Below are 24,581 nucleotides of genomic sequence, written 5' to 3' on the forward strand. Positions count from 1 at the left end.
CTAGAAACTTGAGTTTTGAACTGTTTTATGACACAAGTAAAAATAAAAATAAACTGATATCTAGTCTGATAAAGCAGCAGCTTAAAAATAAAAGTTATGTGCACACTGCATTGGGTCATTCATTGTTATGCATTTTTAAAAATGCAGGCTCACTCTTACACACATTTCAAATTACAAATTCTTTCTGAATTTTCTGTTCCTTTCTTATAAACTTCTCTGATTAAATACAGTGAGTGAAGAGTAAAGGGAAAAAAGGCTACACACTCCTGTTAAAAAGTGATTTAAAAAAGTCCAAAAAAAAAAAAAAAAAAAGAATACAAGAAAAAATTCTTCCATTTTAACGTCAGCTAGAACTTTAACCATTTAATGGAAGAAACAGACAAAATCTTCAAGGGGTAAATAATTATGGATGGATGATATTATTGGTATGATATCGGTACTGGAAGACTTAAAAATCTCTGCTGATATTTACAGCCGTACAAATCTGCAGTATATAATTTATATCAGCCTTAAACAGCTGCAAAATATAGAACTGTATTATCCAATATAGGTGGATGTCTAGACCACTGTGAGCCCTGAACATTGTGAATGAAGCCCGAAAAGCCTGTTTTTGTATTCGTCCTGAACCATCAGTTTGGTGCATGCAGCCCCAAGATGAATACGTCATTTTCATTAAAGAAAAGGGGAATAAACAATCAAATAAACTGTATTTACCCCCAATCCAGGTGGCAGTAAGTGTTTGCTTACTGCTATTAAACCACCAACAAAGAAGTCGAAGTAGCCGGCATATCAAAACAAACGAAGAAGCAAAGTCTGCTCCAGGCTCCTGCAGCAAATTGCAGAAGAGGCAGAGCAGCGAGACCCGCAGAGATGAGGAGAAGAAGAAAAGTGCAGCGTGGGTTTTGCGTTCTTTCCCCTCTTGTATTCTAGTTTTTTATTTGTTTGGCTGTGATGACAAGCTAGAAGCCTTCACCTGAGCCTGGAAAAGGTAAATGTATTTTGGTGAGATGAGACCAAAATGACCATTATTCCAAAAGGTTTGACACGAAAACAACAAACCACATCAGCAGTAGAACGTCATACCAACGGCTAAACTCCTGAACTGTTGAACCCCTGTTAAATGCCTAACAACTGCAGATGCATGATTTAAATTTTATTAACAAAAAGAGTAATGTTGATCTTTTCCTTTAACTTTCTACCATAAAGTTGATCCAAATGTTTCCCATGATGTAAACCTGTTCATTTAAAACTCTGATATTATTCCACACATGCTCTCCTGTCCACCCACGTTAACTCAAATCTACTTTTCCCTCGGGACGTTGTTTCTTCTTTTACCTTTCCGGGGGTTTAAGCGGCTCGGCAGAGGCCTCCATAAAGACGGACCCCTCCAGGTCTGAGACGGCTGAAACCTGCTGTGTCAGGCTGAAACCCTCCTCAGACAGCAGGCAGCCCCCCGCAGCCTCCACCCAGCCCAGGAGCCTCCCCACACAAAAACACACACATGAAATACACAACACCAGGTCAGACATGAGCCTGGGTGTGTGTGCAGAAATAGAGGTAGAGCTGGGAGATAAAGCAATGATGCAAAACAACGTAAAAATTAACAGCTAAACCAAAAGTGATAGGACTTTAAAACTAATTTGATTTGATCCAGATCACCCAGCTCTACCTAGCATTATAAATAAAGATATTCACTCAGAACAAAAAACCGTTAAAGCTCAACCATAAAACATCATCGCACACTTCAAACAATAAAAACAGCCCCAAATACCCACTGCAAACACCACATGGCAGCCCGAAAGGAAATGCTGAGTTAATTTAAGCATAAATCTAATCTTCACTGTGAAATATATTTCTTTAAGATGTTAGAAAACCACTTTTCTGTACTTATGAAATCTGTTCTATTATATCACTACATCTCTCTATTCTGAGTGTCTTTGTTGAGTTAACGGCTGTCTTTGCTGCTGATTATAAACATTATTAACCAAATTCTTCTGAAGATTTCTCATAAATTTGTTTTTTAATAACGTCTCAAAGAAAAATCAGATTAATGACAATGAATTGTTTTTAAATTGTTCTTAAATTAATGAAAAACATCCATTTAACTCGAAAGCTTGTGCACGTTTTTTTCCTATTTAGCCTCTTCATGCCCATATAAGGGCATGAGAGTGTAGGGCAGTGTGCAAACACAGAAGGCATAGAGGAATGAAATCTTAAGGCATCAGTGAAGTCAAAACATTAACTTAAAAAAAATTGCTGACATGACTTCATAGATAAAAAAAAAAATAAGATGGATGCACGATACTGAATTTTTGCAGATACTTACAAAATCAAACCTTAAAACACACAATTTCAAAAAACAGTTTGAAAATTAACAAATTACCAGGTTTTAGTCCTTAAAACAGCCTAAAACTCGGCTAAATTATTTGTTCTTATGGCCAATATTCACAGCCGATATACGCAGATTTTATAGCCAAAATATCAGCAGATATTTTCATATCTGCCGGTACAATAATTGAGTTTTTAGCCTATCTGCTGATACCAATATCATACTGATAGTTTCATGCATCCCTATAAAATGCTTTGATAATTCTAAAGTGGCTATTGTGCTGCTTGAAAACGAAATGCGACGGCTTAATTGCAAAGTCAGAAGCTAAAAACTAGGCCTGAAAAATTAATCACATATTGGATTAAATCACAATATAGACTGAAATGTGTCAAAATACCAGTTTAATAATGTTTTTTTTTCAGCAAAGATTTTAGTGTCTATTTTACAATAGTGTACAAAAATGCTGCTTTTTATGTTTATGCATGTTTTTCTTAATAAGAACAAGAATGAAAAAAAAAAAATTAGCATCCCTTTCAGTATAGCAATTGATATCAAATTTGCAATATGAGTAATAATCGAAATTAGATATTTTTCATAAAAAATTCAGCTTTGTTCCTTTAATTCCATCTAATATTGTGTAGGAAATCATACAGAATTATTTATTGCTTCCATTTGTTGAAAAATGCATAAGATGATGAACCTAAAAATAATTGCATATCAAATCATATTATTGGAAAAATTTTTAATTTGCAATTAGATCTTTTCTGTAAATTCTAGATTTACTTTAAGATAGTCCAATCTTCAGAACTAAGATAGTCATTTTTTTCTAAATTAATTTGATTTGATAGAAACAAACATTTATTCTAAAACTAACGCTGTTAAATGACATGTAAACATATTTATATACCTGTGTGTGAAGGTATGTTTTTGTTAGTGCTGTAAATCTATAAAAATGCTTTAAAATGCCATTTATTGAAATTTATACTGGTAATTTTTTTTTAACCTTTATTTAACCAGGATTTATTCCCATTGAGATACAAAAATCTCTTTCACAAGGGAGTCCTGGCCAAGACAGCAGCATGATAACATGATAATATGAGAAGGACTGTATAATACACTGCCTGGCCAAAAAAAAAGTCGCCACCAAAAAAAGGTCTCACACTCCAATATTTCGTTGGACTGCCTTTAGGCTTTGATTACAGCACGCATTCGCTGTGGCGTTGTTTCGATAAGCTTCTGCAATGTCACAAGATTTATTTCCATCCAGTGTTGCATTAATTTTAATATTGTTGATGGGAGAGTCTGACCACTGCGCAAAGCCTTCTCCATCACATCCCAAAGATTCTCAACGGGGTTAAGGTCTGGACTCTGTGGTGGCCAATCCATGTGTGAAAATGATGTCTCATGTTCCCTGAACCACTCTTTCACAATTTGAGCCTGATGAGTCCTGGCATTGTCATCTTGGAATATGCCTGTGCCATTAGGGAAGAAAAAATCCATTGATGGAAGAACCTGGTCATTCAGTATATTCAGGTAGTCAGCTGATCTCATTCTTTAGACACATAATGTTGCTGAACCTAGACCTGACCAACAGCAGCAACCCCAGATCATAGCACTGCCCCTACAGGCTTGCACAGTAGGCACTAGGCATGATGGGTACATCACTTCACCTGCCTCTCTTCTTACCCTGATGCACCCATCACTCTGGAACAGGGTAAATCTGGACTCATCAGACCACATGACCTTCTTCCACTCCTCCAGAGTCCAATCTTTATGCTCCCTAGCAAACTGAAGCCTTTTTTTGCATGCCAACGATTTGACCCTCCTTAAACAGACTAACATCTTTTCCAAGACCACAGGATGTGTCTTTCAACACGGTTGTTTAAGAAATGAGAAGTTACTCATTGCATCAGCTGGGGTTAAATAACTTGTTGCCAGCTGAAAGATAACCGCCCATGTGGTAATTATCCAATAGGAGGCTCATACCTATTTGCATAGTTAAATCCAGGTGGCGACTTTTTTTTGGCCAGGCAGTGAAGTAATAAAATGAATTGAAATAAGGTGCTTCTGAACAGCAACTGAACTTTATATAAAAGCCTACATTAAAGGCAATATTGCACATGTGTGTGTCTCGATGGATGCATAGAGGCACCTGAGGAGGAGAGAAAATATCTGGGCAAAAAGAAAAATAACGGCCAAAATCATATTGTGAAGCATGGAAAATTATGTAATATCTTATGTTGAATTTATCATATCCTTACTAATGGGCTTTTTTCAAATTTAAAACAACTAGATGTGAGTGATTTTCAGTTTTTTAAAAGGTTTATGGATTATTCTTGCAAGCTCAAAGAAGTCAATTCAAAATTTGCATCACGCAACTTAATTTAAAGCAAAACCTCAGAGTTAAATTTAAAAAGTGTTTGCCCCAGTCGACAGACCCGACGGTGCCTTCAGGAAGAAAAAGTGTCGTGCTTTTAGTTTCAATAGCTCCAAAAGATTCAAAGACATCAACACCAAGTGTTAGTTCTGGATGCAGCACTGCCGTCTCAGTAAACGTAGTGCAAATGAAAATATTTCAAGTTAATATAGATACAAACCCACAGATATCTGACCCATAAACAACCACTCAAACCCTGCTTGTCCTAATTAATTAATCTTAATATTAATCTTCCCCATCTAACTCCAAACACCAAGCTCTCTTTACTGCAGACGTGGACAGATGAAAAACCTCTCCAGCTGCAAACTAATGACCAAGGCATGCTGTCTATTACCCAGAGAGGTAGAAAACAGGTGAGACATGCAACATGACAGCATGCAGATTAGCAGAGAGTGAAAACATGCAGGAGGAAGAGGAAGAGGGGCAGCCAAAAACACGTGTCTGAACACCTGAGGGGTGGAAAGAAAAAGACAGGACATACAAGACGGGGAAAAACAGGATGAAATGACAAGAACGATACATCAATTAAACATCAAGGAAAACACATTTTGATTTTAATCATCATTATGTCGTCTTAACCCACAGGAGAGCACAAAAACACCAGTTCAGTTAAAGAAAAATCAGAACATCAGCAAAAAAGGCTGAAGCCAAGTTTACATGACAATGTCAGAGTTGAGTTTTACTGTTTGTTTACCTGACTACAGCACTTTAGATGCCTGATTAGGTCAAAATGTTAGCTACCAGATGCTTCACACGATACAATCGCTGTAATTTTCACCTCTAATAGTACTGAAAGTACTGAAGATTTGAAGGAAAACAGATATGCATTCATATTTCCAACCCAAAGATGTCGTAAGCAGAGAGACAGAGCGCGCACGGCCATTGCTGATTATATGGGAGTGAATGCTGGTGTCCTGTTGCTAAAAACAAGCAGTGATAAAGAGATTTTTTCACAGCAGTATAGAAACAGCTCTGCCCAGACATGACGGAAGATTCAGGATTTAGTCTGACTGATGCTAAAGATGTGCCTCTCTCTCCTCTCAACTTTTTCTAATGAGGGCCACATACATAACGATGGTAGGGCCACTTCCATATATCTCACCCTAAAGATAATCGGATGGGGGCTAAGGTATGCCAAGTGACTGGATGTGCTTAAGCTAGTTGCAAGGCAAATAGACAATCATTTTAAAGGCTTTGGGGAGGCCTGTCTGACGTCAGGGGTCCTGCTCAGCTCTGGCTAACACTGCTTCCATCCTTGGAACGCCATTGTTGCCGCTATTTGCTACCATAAGCAATCAGGGTGTTGCAAACAAAGTTAAAATAGTTTTGGATTTTTCATTAGTTTTTGGAGTTTTGGCACATTACTGCCCTCTACAGTCTGAAATCGTAACTGCTATTAAGGGGTGTCCCATTTGGTTTTGAGGGGCGAGTTAAGACTGAAGTTTGAGCTTGAGGGTAAGATTGACAGCTAAGGGGGAATTGGGATTCAGCACTAGTTTTAGTTATTTAATTAGTTTTAGTTAACTATAATAACCTTGGCTGCAGTCAAGATTTAATTATTTTTTGGGTTGCAGTATGTACATTACCATTTACAGTGCTAATCTCAATTTAGTCAAGAAAAATAAACATTAAAAAAATTTGCATGTCAAAATGTTTGTTTGCAAAATTAGCATAGTAGCTCATTTTTTATGTTCTAATGTGGGCCAAATTTCATTTTAGAATTTGCTGCTGGCAAGTCAAAAACATACCACAGGCTGTATATATGGCCCCTGGGCCATAGTTTGGACACATCTTATCTACAGCCTCTATCCGCTCCAACTGTTCAATTCACCAGTCAAAAATATGTTTTATTAAGTCTCTTTAAGACAGTCTCACTAGTCTCCTGATCAGAAAGTAAAATGAAACTGTCAGGGACCAGGAGACACCAGATTCACAGTCCTGAACAAATACTGACAACCATAAAATGAACTAAATGTGAAAAAATAGAAGCAGAATCACTGCAGACACTTGCCGAAGTAATATTTGATTTTGGGTAGGCTGTATACATTTTTTTAAGGATATCCTCATTAATTTAACCTTTTAATTATTATAAACAGTCAACCCTTTCTTGCATGCAAGTTGGAAATATAAAGAATAAATAAATCAAGCTGTTTTGGGTGTCCAAGAGATTTTGTCTTGCCATGATATGAGAACAGATATTGATAGCGTTTGATTTTATCTAGGATCTTGCAGAGATTAACTCTAGTGCCTGAGAAGTAAAAGACTTGAAAACGGGCGCCAGACTGCAAACTTCTGCGACACCACTTCGAAAACTGAGACGTTCTACATGTGCACATTTCACTTCCATCCAACATCTCTGTGCAAGTTCAGTGGACTCCAACAACAATGGCCAACTCCTGAGTGCCATTTTTGCTGCTCATTTGCCCCCAAAACCCCATGTACATCTTGTGTGAATGTAGTTTAATTGTGTTAGGTCGATTTTCTTTTGTTAAAGAAACATTGTCATCCAAACATGAACTTCTCATCAATAAAGAGAAACCATTTTCAGCGGACTGTTTCAGCGTAAACGTGGCTAAAAATTTAAAGCATCTCCTGTAGGTATAGACTTGTTGGGTTAAGAGTGAAAACGAGGACAAAGTGAGACTGAAAACATCATAAATCATCAATTTTAGAAGTGCAGACATGATTCAGGTTGATGCCAAACAGGTGCATAGAAAGGGAGAAAAGCAATACTTTGATGTGATTTTAAACAAATGTCACAGAACATGCAGACTTAAATGACGTTTTCAGTTTAAATCAAGCAAAAATCAAAAACTCAGACTCAGTTAAGTTATGCATGTGTTAGTCAAGATTTATTATTTGCATATCCACTGCAGGACAAAATAATTTAGTGACTGACTTCAACCACATAAATCTTTATTTTTCAGCTAGTTTTAATTTTTTTTTTTTTTTTAGCATTTTTAACTGGCTGAACAAAATAGATATTAATCAATTAATTAATTACATACGGTATCATCACATTCCTTTATATATAAATGCTAGAGTTAAAAACATACTCAAGGATTTCAAATGCATCCAGAACAAACTGAATTATCTTTGTCTGGCAATAAAACTTCACATTATGTTAGTGTTTTTATGAAGGTTTGCAGCACAAGCCAAGTCAAATCATGCATTTCCACTCTTCCTCTGACACTCGGTCACCTTCCTGGCAAACAGCCGAGGTGTTAGCTGGCACAGCAGGGTCACACTACGCCATGTCAGACTGAAGAGAGAGCAGGCCGGCTGGCTGGAACTGCAGCAGAGAGCGACACAGCTGACATGACTGACTGAGTTTAGGTAAATAAAAGGCGTGAGTTGCATTTAAATCTGATGACTGATTGTGAGCTGGGGATTTTTTTATGACTTTCATTATTTTTTTGGATCTTATGAGGTTCTTTTAAAGATAAAACCTAAAGGGATATTTCAGTCTTTTTGAAGTTGGGCTGTATGAGGAACCTAGCAGTAGTAGTGGCATTAGCCTCCATTGATTTTAGTGAGCACTGCTCCTTTAAGAAGGACTCGCTGGTTGTACTGACCAGGAAGCTAGGCTACACAGTATAACAGATGGGTACAGTTTTCTTAGTGGAACTTAGCAAGTTTTTGGTAAAAATGGGCCACTAAACAATGTTAGCTCTGTGAAATCACTGGAAGCTAATGCCACTACTACTGCTATGTAACCCATATGACTCAACTAAAAAAATACTGAAATATCCCTTTAAAAGGAGCTAAAACAGAAAAGTCTAGAATCATTCCTTCCCTGAAGTGAATGTGGCTTTTGTTAGCAATGACAAAAAAAAGCAATACAAAAGTTAAAGTTAACATCGGGAAAAAAAACAAACAAACAAACAAACAAAAAAAAAAACCCAACCCAGATCACCATTCGCAACAAGCTCAGGACAGTTAACAAAGCGCAGATCCTGACTCGGCTCAGTCGCCCCCTACTGTGCCGTAGCGTTACTGTCCCCCCTCCCCAGGCCCCTGCTGGTATGCGCTAACATTGCTCTAGGCCAACCTAGACCACAGAACGGTTACCTCTAGTACAGACATCTTCCTCTAGTACTCGTGCATGAGCAACTTATCTCGTCCAACCGTACCTGGGCTGAGGGTGTGAATGAAACCTGAGCACCGACACTCATCAAAACACGATGGACTTTAAGGTTTGCCTGGTGCGGGTGTGCTTTGAAATAAAGCATTATAGCAGCTACACAACAGCAGGAAAGAGTAAAAAACCCTTTAGCTTAGATCAATATCACAAATCGAAGACTAACCTGTTCATTCTTGCTCAGCCATATGTTTAACCTGGTTTTCTACAGTGGATATGCAGCATAAATCTGAAACCAAGGAGCAAACTGGAGGAAATCAGAGGAGCTGCCACCACCCACAGTGTTAGAGAGCCTGGGTGAGGAAGGAGCGAGGGAGTCTACGTGAACACACCGGACTACTCTACGTATGAACCTGTTGAAAACGACCCTGCGGAGTTGAGCCTTAATATTTCTCAGCAGCTCCGACTTGAGGAGGTTCTGACACAGGCAATAGGTGCACCTGTTGCAGGCACACATGCAGCGGAGACGGGCATGGCTGTGGAAAGACACACAAAAAGGCGTCCATTCACTTCCATACAGACAAAAAACACACAAATGAGGAGGAGGAGGGTCAAGACCAGGGGTACACATTTTCGTTAAGAAAGCCTGAAAAAGGGATTTTTTGCATAATATGTCCCCTTTAAAACAGCATGACTGAGGAGGTCTGGAGCAGATCCCACCTACCACTGGGTGAGATGCAGGGTACATCCTGGACTGGCTGCCATTCAATCACAGAGACAAGCAACCTAAAACACTCTCATTTGCACCTGTGGATGATTTAGAGTCAGTTACCCTAATGAGCATGCCTGTGGACTGTAGGAGGAAGCTGGAGCACCAAGAGAGAACCCAGGCATGCACAGGGACAACATGCTAATTCAGTGTTACTCAACCCTGCTCAACCAAAGAGCCAGATAGTTGAAAAATACCTTCGCAAGAGCCACAATGTAAGTGGTGAAAAGTGGCAAAAAAGTTTCAGAAAATGGGTGAAAAGGGACAAAATAGGCACAAGATGGCAAAAACTGGGTGAAAAATGACAAAAATAGGGAGGAAAAAGTGGCAGAAAAGGGCAGAAAGTGGACATAATGGGTGAGAAATGACAAAAAAGTAGTTACAGATGGCAAAACTGGTTAAAAAGTGGCAAAAACGTGATAAAAAAATAAGTGAAACGTGACTAAAATGGGCAAAAAGCAGCAAAAAGGTGGGAGAAATGGGCGGGATTGGGGAAAAATAAGACAAAAGTGGCGAAAACAAGTAGAAAAAATGGCCTAATGCTGCAAATATGGATTAAAAGTGGCAAAAAAAGAAAAAAAAATAGGAAAAAATGCAAATATGGGTGTTAGAAATATACAGACAATGACGTTTGACAATTGAAGTGTACTGTTAGTACAGGAAAAAAACTGATTAATGTTACTTCCAATGTGTAATTTCTGAAGTCAAACTTCTCCTTTTTTAAGGTTTTCTTGGGGATTTTTTTTTCAAATTATGACATTAAATCATCACAAATCCTTACAAAAGAGCCACGCATTGAGTATCACTGTGCTAACTCTTTAGAGAAAGGCCAGGGACTATGCTAAAAATGCACCACATTGCAGCCCAAAAACTTGAGTAAATCTGATCAATGCCTGATTACTCAAATTCATGAACAAAAGGTGCAGCAGATCAAATTAGGGAAATGGGATTTTTAGCCTGCAAATACCAGATTTAGTGGACAGATTCCTTTAAGTACAAATGAATCCACTATGAAATCTAATCTGATTGCACAGATTTAAAAGCGCCCTCTAGACATACAGGATTAGACTTCAGGCTCTCAGAGGGGGGCTTGCAATGCTAGTTACAAACAAAACATCACCTTATAAAAGGAGGATCAACAACCTTGCATATTCAAACACTGACTGAGGCCAGAGTTTTACTTAGGGAGCAGAAAAAGTAGTTAAATCTTATAAAGAGGGTTTACTCTTTAATATTTGGGTTAAGTATCATACAAGAGGAGGGGGTCCCACAGGAGAAGATGGACATGGTGGTTAAAAAGAAGGAGAGGATAAAAGGATGGGTAGCACTCACGGGTACATGGCCATGGTGGTGAGTCGTGTGTAGAGGTCTTTGCTGACTGCATCTGCCGTGTTGCACGTGAACGGCTGAGGTGGATGGAGCTTGTGTTTCCGGCAGAAGTCCTGCGGCAAGAGGCTGTAGTGCTGCCGAACTTCGTGCAGGTCTGACTTTGCAGCGATCACCACGCATGGCGTCTTGCTGTCAATGAAGTATTGCTGCAAAAACAGAAAAGTCCAGCGTTACAAGACCATCTTTCACTGATTATTTCCCCTCTCCATTCAACATTTTGGAAAAAAGCACCTCTACTGTCAATGATGACCTATGCATCAAATAGACAGTCTTTTGCACCTTATTATATTGGACAAAGTGACTCATGTGCACAACTTTCTTTGGATTTCACCTTCACAGTGAAGTTGCAGGTTTATCTGATGATTTCTAAAAAGCTGGACAGTGCTGAGCTCACATCTGGAGCTCAATCAATGCAGGCAGACAAGGTTGTATTTCTCATATCTAATCCACTCTCCCCCCTCCCACTCCTCATCTCCAAGTGTCTTCAGTGTTAAACGTGCTGTTACATCACTGAGAGTTTAGTGACAGTGAATAAAAAAAGGTGAAACTACACCTAAAACAACACATGAATCAAGCAGCGGTGCATTTGATGAACACCTCTGCAAACTTACCTTGTACACTTTGGCGCAGTACTCAAAAGAGCGAGGGTTGTTAACATCGTACACCAGGCAGACCACGTCACAGGCAAGGTCGGCCTCCGACAGGAAGTCAAAGTCCGGCATCACCTCGTGGAGCTTGCAGTGAGAAAGAGAGAGAGAGGCAGAGTGTGCAGATGGAGGATTAATGTTTTGCTGAGAACTGATGCTGATTCACCGTTGAATGTAACATGCAGATTATGTAACAGTAATCCAAAAGCAGATGAGGAGTGAATGTGCCTCACCAGCAGGTATTTCTCCTGGCCGTAAACGTAGGTCGTGTTGATGGCATAGAAGGACTTGTGATCCTCTCTAATCCGCCTCTGTCGCTGTGGAGGGAAAAAACAGGATAACATCAAGACATTTCACAAATGCACGAGTCTAATCTCGTTTCTTTGCTTTAATAGAAAATTTAACTTAAAAAACAAAAGTTGCACAGTTAAATTAAGATTTTTGTATTGCATCTTTTGTGTAAGCTGCATAGTGCACAGCATTTACTTCTTATGTCAACCAAAAACATACAGAATTCTGCTCCAAATACCAACTTGGGCTTACAACTTTTACTTTCTTACTACTGAACACAAAGGATGAAGGAAATGGCATTAAAAATGAATGTTTTTTGCTTTTCCCTATGACAGTACTATATAATTGGACATGAATATCCGAAGTGGCAGTGCTATAAACATATTAAAGCACTGTGACTGGACAATATATGTTACAGCCCAATAATTATAATTATCATACTAGCTGATTTTCCAAGTTCAGGTGAGACCTGATCAAAAGTAAACCGTTTTCCCATTTGAAGCAGTTTACTTGAAAACAAAACCACTAGTAAACTACAGATTTTATAATAATTTGCTGTCAAGATTTCCAGTGACCTGCAGGTTTTTGCCCAGAAAAGCTTGGAGGAATCCACTCTTCCCACTGCCTCGGGCCCCCAAGACATTACAGCGGAAGACGCTGCGCTGTGTTTGCTTCTTCTGCAGATCGATGCGTTTGTTACGCGTCACTGAAAGCAAAAAGGATGCAGGTGCAGCAATCAACAACTTTCAATATGAAGCAAAGATCCAAGCTGTTTGGGGATTGTAAACAATTTGTTTGCATAAATAGGTCAATCACTGATCTATACTCATCCTCTGCAGGTCAGCAAGTCTACCTGCAGCACTGATAGGCTGGTGAATTGAATCGGGGGCTCTTACCTGTAATGGCAGCTGCTTGAGACTCCTGCTCATAGATGATAGAGTAACCGAGGTAACCTAAATACTCCAAACTACGCTGTACATCTAGATACGTTGTTAACCTGCAGCAGAAAACAGAGCAACAGTAAAAAGGTTCAAATATCCTGCAGCATGATGTAAAAGTTACATTACTGTGAGGATGTATAAGCTAAAATAGGAACGACTGTCTGTGAGTATTAATAGAAATGTTCCACACTCACGTCCACTGAGAGAGGTATCCCTGGTATGTGATCCAGCCCTGGTCGTTAGTGCACACTGTGTTGTTGACATCCGGACCCCAGGGCATGTAGGGAAACACTTTGAACAAGTCCTTCACCTCTTCTGGCGACAGCGCACAATCTCTGTCCTGGATCACGTAGAGTGCAATTTTCAACATTAGAAAGAGATGCCTGACTGGTAATATAACTTCAAATCAGGACAAAGACGGCAAGCATGCATTAAGAGTTTTGCTTAAAAATGTGAAATGGACACGAGACTCTTAATTTTTGACATTTCTGAGTACTTACTTTGTCGTGTTTGTCAAAGACACTCTGGAGAAAGAGGTAAGCGTTGTGGTTCAGCTCTGTGGTGCAGTCAGGAGGGATTTTTATCCTGCAATAGAGGGATGGACAGGGTCATTTTACAAAAAGTGCTTGTGTTCGTTTTGCCAAAGAAGGTAGGTTTTTACCTCTAAATCATCCAGTTAGATTTTAGCAGTAACAAAGAAAATACTAAACTATTTCTGTGGCCAAGCTACCTATAAAGCAGATTCTGTCAAAGATTTTACTTCTCTTAAAATATTCCTTTGCTAAGGCTAGCTATACACTAGACCATCTAAGCCTGATTTGATTTGTGCTTACATGGGGAACAGATACTCCTGTGTGAGCTCCAGGTCATCATCATAACCAAACCGCCTCAGCACGGTCCAAGTGGTCTCATGTCGACCTCGCTGGATGAAGAGTGTGTGCAGGAACAGGAAGCCTGGAGAAAGCAGAGACAATCGAAGGAGAAAAGAAGAGACAGGAATAAAGTGATTGTCTTAAGTGGACTAAAAAGACGAGCAAAAAGGAGGAGCAATACAAAAACTGGATTCTGTCTGACCTTTGAGAGTGAGTCCATTGTCCTTGACTCCATCCGTCATGTTTCTCCTGACCACGTTTTTTACATCCTCTAAAGCCTGAGGCGCCAGAGGAGTGTTGAAACACGTTCTCTGCAAACAAAAACAAGTGAAATCTTAGATTTTTCAGGTTGTAATCATGTTTAAACATGCTATCCTAAACCAGTGGTGCAGTTTGGAATTCATCCTTCAATGAATTTTAAGTTAAAGTAATTATTAAGGGCAATTATTCAGTCGTTTTTACTGTATTTTTTTCAACCTCCTCCAAACAAAAGGCATGAGAAACTACAACATTAAAAGCCACAATCAAAAACAATCTCATTTCCTCTGTGGTACTGAAAGAATGTATTTTATTTTGCTTGATTAGTATATTGTTAACTTCAGCATAATTACCTAAATTGTCATTTTTTTTGGCCAAACTATGACTTAGGCAATTATGCTATGAGGCTAACGATATGTTAGAAAGACATGTAACAATGATGGGCTTCTCAGATCAGAGATTAAACTGCAATAATGCAACGTCTGAAACTCACAAATTGCAGATGTTACAACTTGCAATATTGCTTTTAACTTGAAATATGTTAAAATACCAGTTTAATGCATGCATTTCTTGGAGCAGCAGAGATTTTATGCACAATTTGCAAACACTCAAGTGTCTTTTTTTAAGAAAAAAAATGTCCTTTTGGTGTTTTATGTACGTTTTTCTTAATTAAAACGAGTGACATAAAAACAATAATCCCTATTCAACAAAGCAATTGATATCAAATTTGCAATATGAGCAACAATAACTGCAATTAAATATATTTTTAATCGTTTTGTCCTGGTTCAGTCAAATATTCATGAAGCTCAGCATCAGTTCACAGAAGTCACACCCCTAGCTGTGATTGGCTGATAGCCAGCTGACACCAATTATCGTCTCCCAGCTCCCACAGCCAATCACAGGTCTTTCTCTCAACACAGCAGTCCATTTAAATATGACGTGCTTCTCACTAATCCCTCTTTGCATCAATGCTGATGAAAAGCTCAACCTCCTCCACCCCAGCCTCCTCCTTTATAGCTTAAAGCTTGTTGCTCCCTCTTATTCAGATTTATGCTACTATGGATTAATTGCCTCTGAATAATTTCACTGTTTTTGATGCAAATTGTCATAAATACATATATTCATTTTGGGGCTTCTAGCTCAGGCTCCCTGGAGAGTCAAAGCAGCTGCTTGACTAACAGGGAGCATCTCTATAGCAGAATTTTCAAAACAAAGTAAACTGTAGTAGATCCATTTTGCAATAAAATGGTTAAATGTATGATGAGAGTGTTCCTAACTGAATGTATGTCATAATATAGAATTACTTATTGCTTCAGTTTCTTGAAAAATACACAAGATAAGGAACCTAATCGCATATCAAATGGCAATCGCAATACTGGGGGAAAAGACAGCAATTAAATTATTTTTCAAATCATTCAGCCCTACCTCGCATGTTCTAAAAAGTCAAATTTTTAGGTATAAACTTTACCTGGAAGAAGTTGAGCTCATTATCATTGAGGACCCCGTCGTTGTCCAGGTCAGACACTTTAAAGATTCTAGTTAAAGCCTTAATGCAGGAAGGTTTCAACTGCAATAAAAACAAACATTAATAAGTATTTAGGTGGTTTCATGCACTTTAACAACACCAGGACATTTCAAACAGGATCAGTCCTTGTGGTAGACTACTGACTACCTTCATACATGAGGTACAGATTTATGGGAAATATGTTGAACAGTAAGAGCATATTACAGGGTTTGTATCATTTTTTCATTCTTTCTTTTTGGTCATTGGCAGGCCTATATATTGTGCACATATTTGGCAATTAATTTGGCAAATAATACATATGTCTCCTCCTACAGAACAAAAGGACAACAAACAATCAGTACAATTTTTTACAAACCTCTCAATTATGGAGGCTCTCATGGAGCATGATCAAAGGGTTAAAGTTTTGTGCTGTTAGCAGCTGTGTAAATTGCAGAACAAAACACTATCCTGAGCTAGATTTGAGTCCTGACAGTAGTGACACATTCAGGGTAAAACATTCAAAAAGCTCATGAAAAAAAACATAAGCAGAAATGGAATAAAAGCCTCCACCTAAGGTCTGGAGAAGCAGAGTCAGACAGTGCTTATGTATGACCTATTTCCACCAAGCAGCCCCGTCAGATTTAGTACAGTTTGTCATGCTTTGTTATGGTTAACCCTGATCTTGCCATGTTTCCACGTGTTACCGTGATGGGGAATCCATCTCTTTTTAGGGAGCCGGATAATTTGGCTCAGCTCAGTAGTAAGAGCTCTTCATTTGGTACCAGTTTGGCTTTAAATAATTACAAAAATAAAAGAAAGGAAACTGACTCTCAAATGGGAGCCAACTCCTGTCATTCACATACAAGAGCCGGCATGTAAGTGAACATCATTACTGTTAACCTACAAAGTTGATTTGCTCAATAGTACATCATTGCTTTAGTTAAACACATTTATGGGGGGCGCAGCTAGCCTCTTGCCTAAACATCTGTCTAGACATGTAGTAGGAGGTCTAAAGGACAGGGTAATACGCAATAACAAACAGCTTTCGGCTAACCCGTCGATGTATGTAGAAATGATCTGATGCTAACTGCAGCAAGAAAGTCCAGTTAGAGCTCTAACTACTAACTTTCCTCCACTCCCATTGATTCCTAACCTCTGTTCTTCACTTCCTGGCGTCACCTGACTCTTATGCATCATTCAGATCACATGACTGCAAACAACCTATATGTGCATTTACTGTGAAGGCCTTACCTCCTTCTCCTCGGGGCAGTACAGTGGTCCGGTCGGGTGAAGAACGGCCTTCTGGGCATAGTAGAACAGCTCAGAGATGTTTTTCAGATTTTTGGCCGAGCACTGAGGAAAGGAGAGACATGCGACATGTGTGTGTGAATAACCCGGAGAAAGAGAAAGTCTGGAGCAAAATGATGCAAAAACTGTCAAACAGAGTTCAGCAGCTCACACTGGCTGTTTTATTATTTTAAGTGTTATTTACTTTAATATATTCACAACAACATTAAATTAGTGTATTGTCATGTTCTGATATTGCATAAGAAAGCATTCAAAAATGCAAAGTTGTCCCATTAGACCAGCTGGTAACACATTAAGGTTGTCCAAATTTTTAAAGCCACATGCTTTAAACTCGTGAATCTCAACTGGCTTCATGCCAGGACCCACAATCACCTTCTTCAAAGTAAATCATAACTTATATTTCTTTATTTTCAATCATAATCAAATGTTTTTCATGAGAAATGTGCCAGTTTGGGTCTAAGATACAAAATACGATGCAATGGAACAAAGAGATGCAAACATCTTCTTCAAAATAAAAGCACATAAGTCTTTTTTGCCACATATTTTTTCCAAGCACTTTTTAATGTCGACATCGATTCATATAATCCAGAAATCGGTTTTTATATCCGAGCCTGCTCCTTTTCCTGACAGCGACCTGTCTGAGCCTTAAGTCGCTCATGCAGCTTGAAATTTGACCTGCACTCACCTCTACAAGTCTTCAGACTCAGACTCAAGGCTTAAAACTGAGTTCCAATTGTTTAACTTTGGATATCTGGTGCATGTTATCAATAGGAGATGGATATGCAAGATGTGCCATATGGATGCAAAATCATGTCAATACTGCTAGTTTGGGGTCATTTATTAATGAAAACCCTGGTATTTTTGAAAATAAGCCTGTTTAGTTCTCTGAGAATCTTTTCCAGGTCAAAGCAAAATATGTTTTCTAATTCTAACTAAAATATCCCTCCATGAATTGAATCAAACTGGGGCCTTGTGAATCGGATTGATTCAGGCAATCAGTGGTGATACCCAGGCCTTTCCACTACCCACTGAAAATGGCTTTGCAACACTTTTGGGTCTTTACCAACTGATTAAGGCTCTAAATACCATGAAATTTTAAAGAAAAAAACAGATATGCATCCATATTTTCAACCCAAAGATGCCATGGGCAGAGAGAGAGACAGCACACAGCAGAGGGTGATCAAATCAGAGCTTTTACACCATCTTGTTCACCACTGATACGTAATCTAAAACCGAAATACGATCGACTCTTAGAACTGGGTCAATCAGCCAAACTCTGAGGCAGCAGTTGAACATCAGTTCATACGAGTCCAACTCACAGCTGACTGTGTGCCGTCTCTCACGTCCGTTCATGTCTCTTTTTAACTTTGTAAATAATCCACCCGAGGAGGGCATGACTGAGCCATCTCATGCTACAGAGGAAGATCAGCTGTAATGTGTAGACAGCAGAGCTTCTTAACACACTCACACGGTCCATCAGTCAGCGGGATCAGGCATCTGAGCGCGGGGTTGAGGGAACTAAATCTATTAATGACTCAGAGTGTGAGTGGAGTCTGGAGCATGCTGACAGAAAGCTCTGACAGTTGATGATCCAGATTCATTTATTCAGTTTCAGTACTTTCAAATGCTCCATGAAGGTTTATGTCAACACTTGCCATAGTAGGACCTCCAGCAAAAGGTTCACATGTACGGTAGCATGCATGTGTTTCTCTCCTACCTCTACACAAGTCTCGATGTCCTGGTATTGATTCATGATTGGCAGAATCGTCTCCATGCTGCTGTGCTCAACCAGGTCTGACTTGTTCCCCACAAGGATCAGTGGTACTCTGCAACAAAGGCAATAATTCAAGCGTTATAGAGTTGCAACCGGCCCTTGCAATGCTCTGAAACAGTCTTATTGCACCCTGAATCTTTCATCTGATCTGGGCTTAAAGGTAAATAAAAAGGCTGATTCCAGTGGCTTAAAACACTAAAAATACCTGCCCTTATTCCAGCAACAAAAACAGCACTTTTGTCTTTTCTCAGCCGGAGAAACAGCAAAATACTAAGAATATAAATCAACCAATCAGAACTGAAATGAGAGGCTGGCAATGTGGCAAGAAAGTCAAATATTTCAGTGGTTTAGATGCAGAAAAAGCCAGATCAGCAGCTGCAAACTCTGCTGTGGAAGCACAAAGACAAACACAGAAACACCCATCCAAGTACCAAGAACACACCTGCTATCCTTATCCGTCCGGTCGTTTATGAGGGGGATCCAGTGGCTCGTCACCTAGAGGAGTTAATCACAACATCAAACACTGCCGCCGAGCACCCCCTCAGCTCAAACAGAGTCATTTTCACACATTTAGGAGTTTATGCAGCGTTATTTCAAATTAAGCTCCCATCAAGCACTGTGTTTAAAGGAAATGATGCTCACCTTTTCAATGGACTTCTTGTTGTTGACTGAGTAAACTATGCAGATGACATTAGCCTGAGAAGATAAAAGACGGTATCAACTTTGGATTTATACAGAAAAAACCACAGGATGCAGATTTAAATCAAGGTAAAAGCAAACTGACCTTTGATATTTCTTGATAGAGCTGCTCATCTGATTGTTCAGCTTCTGGAAGAGTTAGGAAGGCACATGTGTTCAGTGTTTTACCTTTGACATGGCATAATAGTACACAACCAGACTATTTTTCCCAGTATAGATCATTACATTATAGGAAGCAAATGCAAGTCAGCATTTAATGCCTCTTTTTTTTATGTTAGTTTCATGACCTATTTCTGAGTCAAACAGGGTAAACAATGAGGAAACTGCATTAGGAGGAACTACAAATTCTTGCTCCGCACAGCTTCAGGATCAGATGAGGCACATGCCACAACAACAATGATTTTAATTCAACCAGGGGTTGTGTTAAACCAAAAATTCTCTGTCATTGATGGATTTTATTAAATCCACTGTCATTGTGACTAACTGGAATAATGAGGATGACCCAGCATGCCAGCACTCACACAGAACTTTTCTATTCTACTCACATGGCCCATCAAGGAGGTTATCAAATCTATCTAGAAAGGATTCCTGTCTCAGTCTGTGGGCTCTATCACTGACTTCAACACTGTAGTGAAAGCGTGTTGGTTGCTTAAGTATGTTGAAAGCATACTAGGAGGCTGCTGGAGGTGTCAGAGCGCGTCAGTCACAGAGGGATACAGCTGCCGTTATCATACTTTAAACTTTGTGCAGCGTTTTAAGCAGTAAGTATGTTGCACAAACTGTAGGCACCATCACATAAACAGCCCTTTAAAAGGAACCCTGCATGATCAGACAAGTTCATCTTGTTGGATAGGTTTTTGTATCTCTTGTATGTATATTGAACTAGAAACTCACTAGATATCTGCATACTGAGTAAATTTGAGCTTATAAACTCACCAGGAGGCTGCCATGTTTTGGTCCACGCTGGTAGTGTGACGCCACAGTTACGCAGCGCTCCCTATGAACGCTCCTCTCTGTTCCTATGCAGTAACCACTGTTTCAGATGGTTTTGTTGCTTGCAGCTGTGGCTGCCATAACAGCTTTCATGCCAGGCTGAGTTTGCTGCGTGTTGGCTTTGTCTCCCTGCTGTCAAAGCTCTGTCATTCCTCATAAGTTTGACCTCAATAGACCTCCCTACAAGTGACTGGATTCAGTGTATAGTGGAAGTGTGCTGGGAGCTTTTCAAAATAAAAGCATTATGTAGATACGAAGGGAGTTTCTTTAAAGAAATGCTAAAGAGGACCTTTACTTTGAAAAGCATAAACCGGAAGTGCCTGAACCATGTGGAAACAAAAAGTTACACAAAGAGTAGACGTTTGGGGAACAACTTCATTAAACAGACGCATTTTAGCTCGTGGCCTTCATCTGGTTCATCAAGAAACAGATTTCAGACATAGTCTGCAGATGTGGATGCAGATATTTGCTACAATAAGGTAAATATGGCTCTGTATTTATCATTTTCCTGTCTAGATGGACAGATAACCACTTGTGGTGCAAATAAAAAATAGAAGAGACCTCCAAGTGTAAGATATGTAGCCCTAACACTGGCTGCCAGTCTGAAACAGTGGTTACTGCACAGTAATGGTGAGGAGCGCCACGGAACTGTGACGTCACACTGCCACTGCAGACCAAAACATGGTGCCTCTTGGTGAGTTTATAAACTCAAATTTACTCAAAATGCAGATATCTAGTGAGTTTTTTAGTTCAATATACATACAAGAGATACAAAAACCTATCCAACAAGATGAACTTGTCTGATCATGCAGGGTTCCTTTTAATATAAATAGTTTGGGGTTTTTTTAATCTTTTTGCATGCATCTGTGTGCGGCCACAGCACAGAATCATTGGCACACAAAGGCTGAGCAATCACCGAAAGAATTTCTAGGAAATTTTTTTCTCTTATAATGCAATCTACCTTATTACAAAAAAAGACAGCCTCTTGCAGAGAGCAGGTGGTGATGCACTGAAGTTTCTATAAGATATCTTTTATCATAACACGTGACTAAATTAAAGATGAATAATCAAAATTCAGTCATTTACATTACTTCTTCATCACTATTATTATCAGGAGAGTTCAGGCTGCTCCAGTTGTTGCAGACAGAGTCGCTGACAGTCATTCTCTTCAAAGTAAAGAGAATGCAGCTTTCACAGGATCGAGCTGTCCTTTCTTGTTTCATTATTATATTTCAATCATTTGAATGCAGTGTTGTAAGTCTGATATCTCTAGCTTTTGATTAATATTTATCTTTTTTATTTATGATGTTTATTTATTTTAGGCCTTCAATCTGTATTTATTTATGAATTTTATTCTTTTCCTACCTTAATTTTTTAGTTATGCTATTTTATATTTTAGTTCTTAGCTTTTATTTGTATTGAGGTTTTATTTATTTTTACCCTTTTATCATTTTTAGGATCTCCAGTGTTTCCTCTAGGGGAGCCCTCTGCACCAGGAGCGGTGGTCGGCTATGGCTGCAGGAGTCTGTCTCATGGGTTCCTGGTGGAGGTTTGGTGTCTCTGCCTCATCCCTCCTCTGGGTCCTGCGTCGGTGTCCTGTAGCTGTGGGTGACTCGCTGCTCCTGGTGCAGACGGCCCCTCTTATGGCGCTTTCTCAACTGGTTCATCTGTACTCAGCCTCTTGTACTCAGCCTAATGTCCACTATTTTAGTGTGTGTGTGTGTGTGTGTGGGGGTGTGTGTGTTTGTGTTTGTGAAACAGTGTGTGTGAGTGGGTGCACATGTAACTGTTGTCTGTGGGGTGGTTGATAGTGGGATAGGGTGGTTGTGGGTGGTTGTGGGTGTGTGGGTGTGAGGGAATGACTCTAATTGTCTATGTTAAGCAAAAGGTGGCACCAACTCTTAAATGGCACCAATCATGTGTGCTTGCTTGAAGACGAGGATTGTGCTCCAAAATAACACAAGTAAACGCTGTGCTGTTGTGTTAGTCTTTTTTCTACATGCTATTAAAATGCATAACCTCAGAAAGTGTTCTTGCTATAGGATATTAGTTGGGACAGGGGTCCTTTAGGAATTGAACGCCACTGATAAGGTCACATTTCATTATTTTCTTCAAAATACTAAAGAGAGAACATCTAAATGACAGATTGTAAAACAGTACGATGGAATTTTAACAACTGTGTCCGTCCAAATGAGGGACAGCAGAAAAGTCTAGGGCAACCTCTGAGTGCAGCTGAGTTTATCGGTGCAGTAAGGTGAAAAATTTACCTGAATAGTCCACAATGTGTGTGGGCACCCTCTCTGGGGTGACATCAGCTGGGATGGTGATCTCCTCTGCCCTGAGAGGAACCTGAAAGATGGAAGGAAATTAACTTAGCAACAACCAAACTTTAGGAAGTCTTAAATACTGTCAGTATCATATATTTGGCAATTTAGCGTTATTACTTTGAGGTCTTTTGTATTTATGATGAAAAACTCAACAGCTACAACAATGATTTTCAAAGTACCTTGTAAATGCTACGTACCTCATCAGGAAACTCCTCGCTGACCAGAGACATTATCAGCGAGGTCTTCCCCACCTTGGCTGTAATAAGAAAGAGAAAAGTTTTAATTTCATGCTTCTTCCTCTAGGAGGGAGCATTAGCATGCAACATGCATGCATGCGACATTTTTTAAATTCAGTGGTCTGGGTAATGTAAAAAAGACAAAGATAAGAGGAGTTGAGAGGGTTTTAGAGCTGCAGCAAAGTGATGATACTCAAGTAAACATTTCAACCCATCAAAGACTGAGCTACAGAATAAAATTGAGCACCACGGTTCTAATTTAATCCTGTTATGGAGAGATCTGAAAATAAATATTTAAAATTCAGGCTCTGGGAGGCTACGACACGATTTAAAACCACACATTTGGGGATTATTCAGACAAATAATTGTTTGCATGAGCCTTTACTCGGGATACAGCCCCACAATCATCAGGAAAAGGCAAATTTGGCCTCAAATCAGGCTTAGAATCATGTAGTGTGTGGCCAGCCTAAGTCTCTTTGTGTTTTTTTCCACATTTTTGAGACCAAAAAATGAAATCACACTTCATAAATCTGTTTTGATCAATCATTAAAATGATATTTAATAGTTTGTAGTTTGTCTTTACCCTCAGTGTTTTAAAAACTGAGTAACCTCACAAACTGAACTCTCCTGAACTCCTCGACGATGAAGTCGGCACGTAGCATTTTGGCTGCACGTCTCTCTGGAACAGTCGGTACCGACTCGCCTAATGTGGCAATGTAGGCCACCCTGCACCGCCACAACTGAAATATAAATAGTACCAACAACACATACGCTGTGCAGGGAACAAATAGACCAGGTCAAATACAAAAGGGCAGAATGGATCTATCACTGTTTTGGCCTTACTCTGCTCTTAATCCAGGGTCCTAGAGAAAGACAAGAGATCCTGTATTGACAAACTGTTTACTCATGTCCTGCTCCATGCAGTGTGACGTAAAGCAAATGGGATTAATTGATACATTAATCAATGGGAAATTATCCAGCATTCAAAAACTGAAATACACACAAAACTTTTGGGACAGACTGAACACCAAACGAGCAATGAGGACATCATAGAAAATGTAATCAACCTTTGAGAAAATTAATTAGTTTCAGCTTGTCTGAAAGTATTTATCATTTCCCACTATAAAATATGGAGAATCTGCTTTATGACACATGAAATAGTCAGCCAGTGCGAAAAGAAGCCAGCTAGGGAGATGGAGAGGCAGTCTGCACAGCTCTTCTCTCATTTCATTTGTAAACCGAGTTGCATTACAAGAGATGATCGACCGTAATATTTGCTTCTTTCTCCTCCATCCGTGCATAACTGTGCACTGTGCTCCCTCTCTCTGTCACTCTTCCCACACTTCACTACTTGTTTTTAGAGTGGACCTGGCTGGCAGAAGCACTTTAACAGCTTTTCTCCCACATCATCGCAAAGCCATACATTAAGGCAGCTGGTTTAGCTCAGGTGGTAGAGCATACACCCATGTACTGTGGCTACAGTCATTTAAACACTATTAGAGGTATTTATTCCTGATCCTGGCTGTAAAGTAGCTGTCTTCCCCCCATTCTTTCTCCCCATATTTCCTGTCTCACCTCATCTTACTTCAAGAAACTTTGCAAGCGGACCTGTGCAGCGAGTTTCCTAATTGGAGGTCTGCATCAAGGCAAATTGCTCTTAAGTAATTATAAGAAAAACAGACAAAAACTCAAAAATATAGGGTAAAAATATAGTTATGCTGCCATT

The 24,581-nt window shown here is 39.4% G+C and overlaps 1 protein-coding gene across 6 annotated transcripts in view; it reads right to left on the bottom strand.

Annotated features, from left to right (window-relative positions):
* rhot1a (ras homolog family member T1a) overlaps nt 1-24,581 on the bottom strand; it is a 31,292-nt gene that overhangs the window by 4,919 nt on the left and 1,792 nt on the right. Inside the window, exons 2-20 of one of the 6 annotated variants that reach the window (XM_041816856.1) lie at nt 22,817-22,875; nt 22,560-22,641; nt 19,385-19,428; nt 19,243-19,296; nt 19,043-19,095; nt 18,544-18,652; nt 16,770-16,871; nt 15,483-15,581; nt 13,959-14,067; nt 13,718-13,838; nt 13,385-13,469; nt 13,079-13,224; nt 12,840-12,940; nt 12,519-12,649; nt 11,886-11,969; nt 11,617-11,739; nt 10,949-11,151; nt 9,261-9,383; nt 1,336-1,479 (exon numbers count right to left, since the gene is read on the bottom strand). In XM_041816856.1, coding sequence (XP_041672790.1) covers nt 1,336-1,479; nt 9,261-9,383; nt 10,949-11,151; nt 11,617-11,739; nt 11,886-11,969; nt 12,519-12,649; nt 12,840-12,940; nt 13,079-13,224; nt 13,385-13,469; nt 13,718-13,838; nt 13,959-14,067; nt 15,483-15,581; nt 16,770-16,871; nt 18,544-18,652; nt 19,043-19,095; nt 19,243-19,296; nt 19,385-19,428; nt 22,560-22,641; nt 22,817-22,875 — 1,972 coding nt within the window. Of the gene's footprint in view, nt 1-1,335; nt 1,480-4,009; nt 5,216-7,971; nt 8,059-9,260; nt 9,384-10,948; nt 11,152-11,616; nt 11,740-11,885; nt 11,970-12,518; nt 12,650-12,839; nt 12,941-13,078; nt 13,225-13,384; nt 13,470-13,717; nt 13,839-13,958; nt 14,068-15,482; nt 15,582-16,769; nt 16,872-18,543; nt 18,653-19,042; nt 19,096-19,242; nt 19,297-19,384; nt 19,429-21,732; nt 22,516-22,559; nt 22,642-22,816; nt 22,876-24,581 lie in introns of those variants that run through there. The other 5 variants (XM_041816858.1, XM_041816857.1, XM_041816861.1 and 2 more) reach the window with 5 other exon arrangements.

This window comes from Cheilinus undulatus, linkage group 21, assembly GCF_018320785.1.
Source record: "Cheilinus undulatus linkage group 21, ASM1832078v1, whole genome shotgun sequence".
NCBI lineage: Eukaryota > Metazoa > Chordata > Actinopteri > Labriformes > Labridae > Cheilinus > Cheilinus undulatus.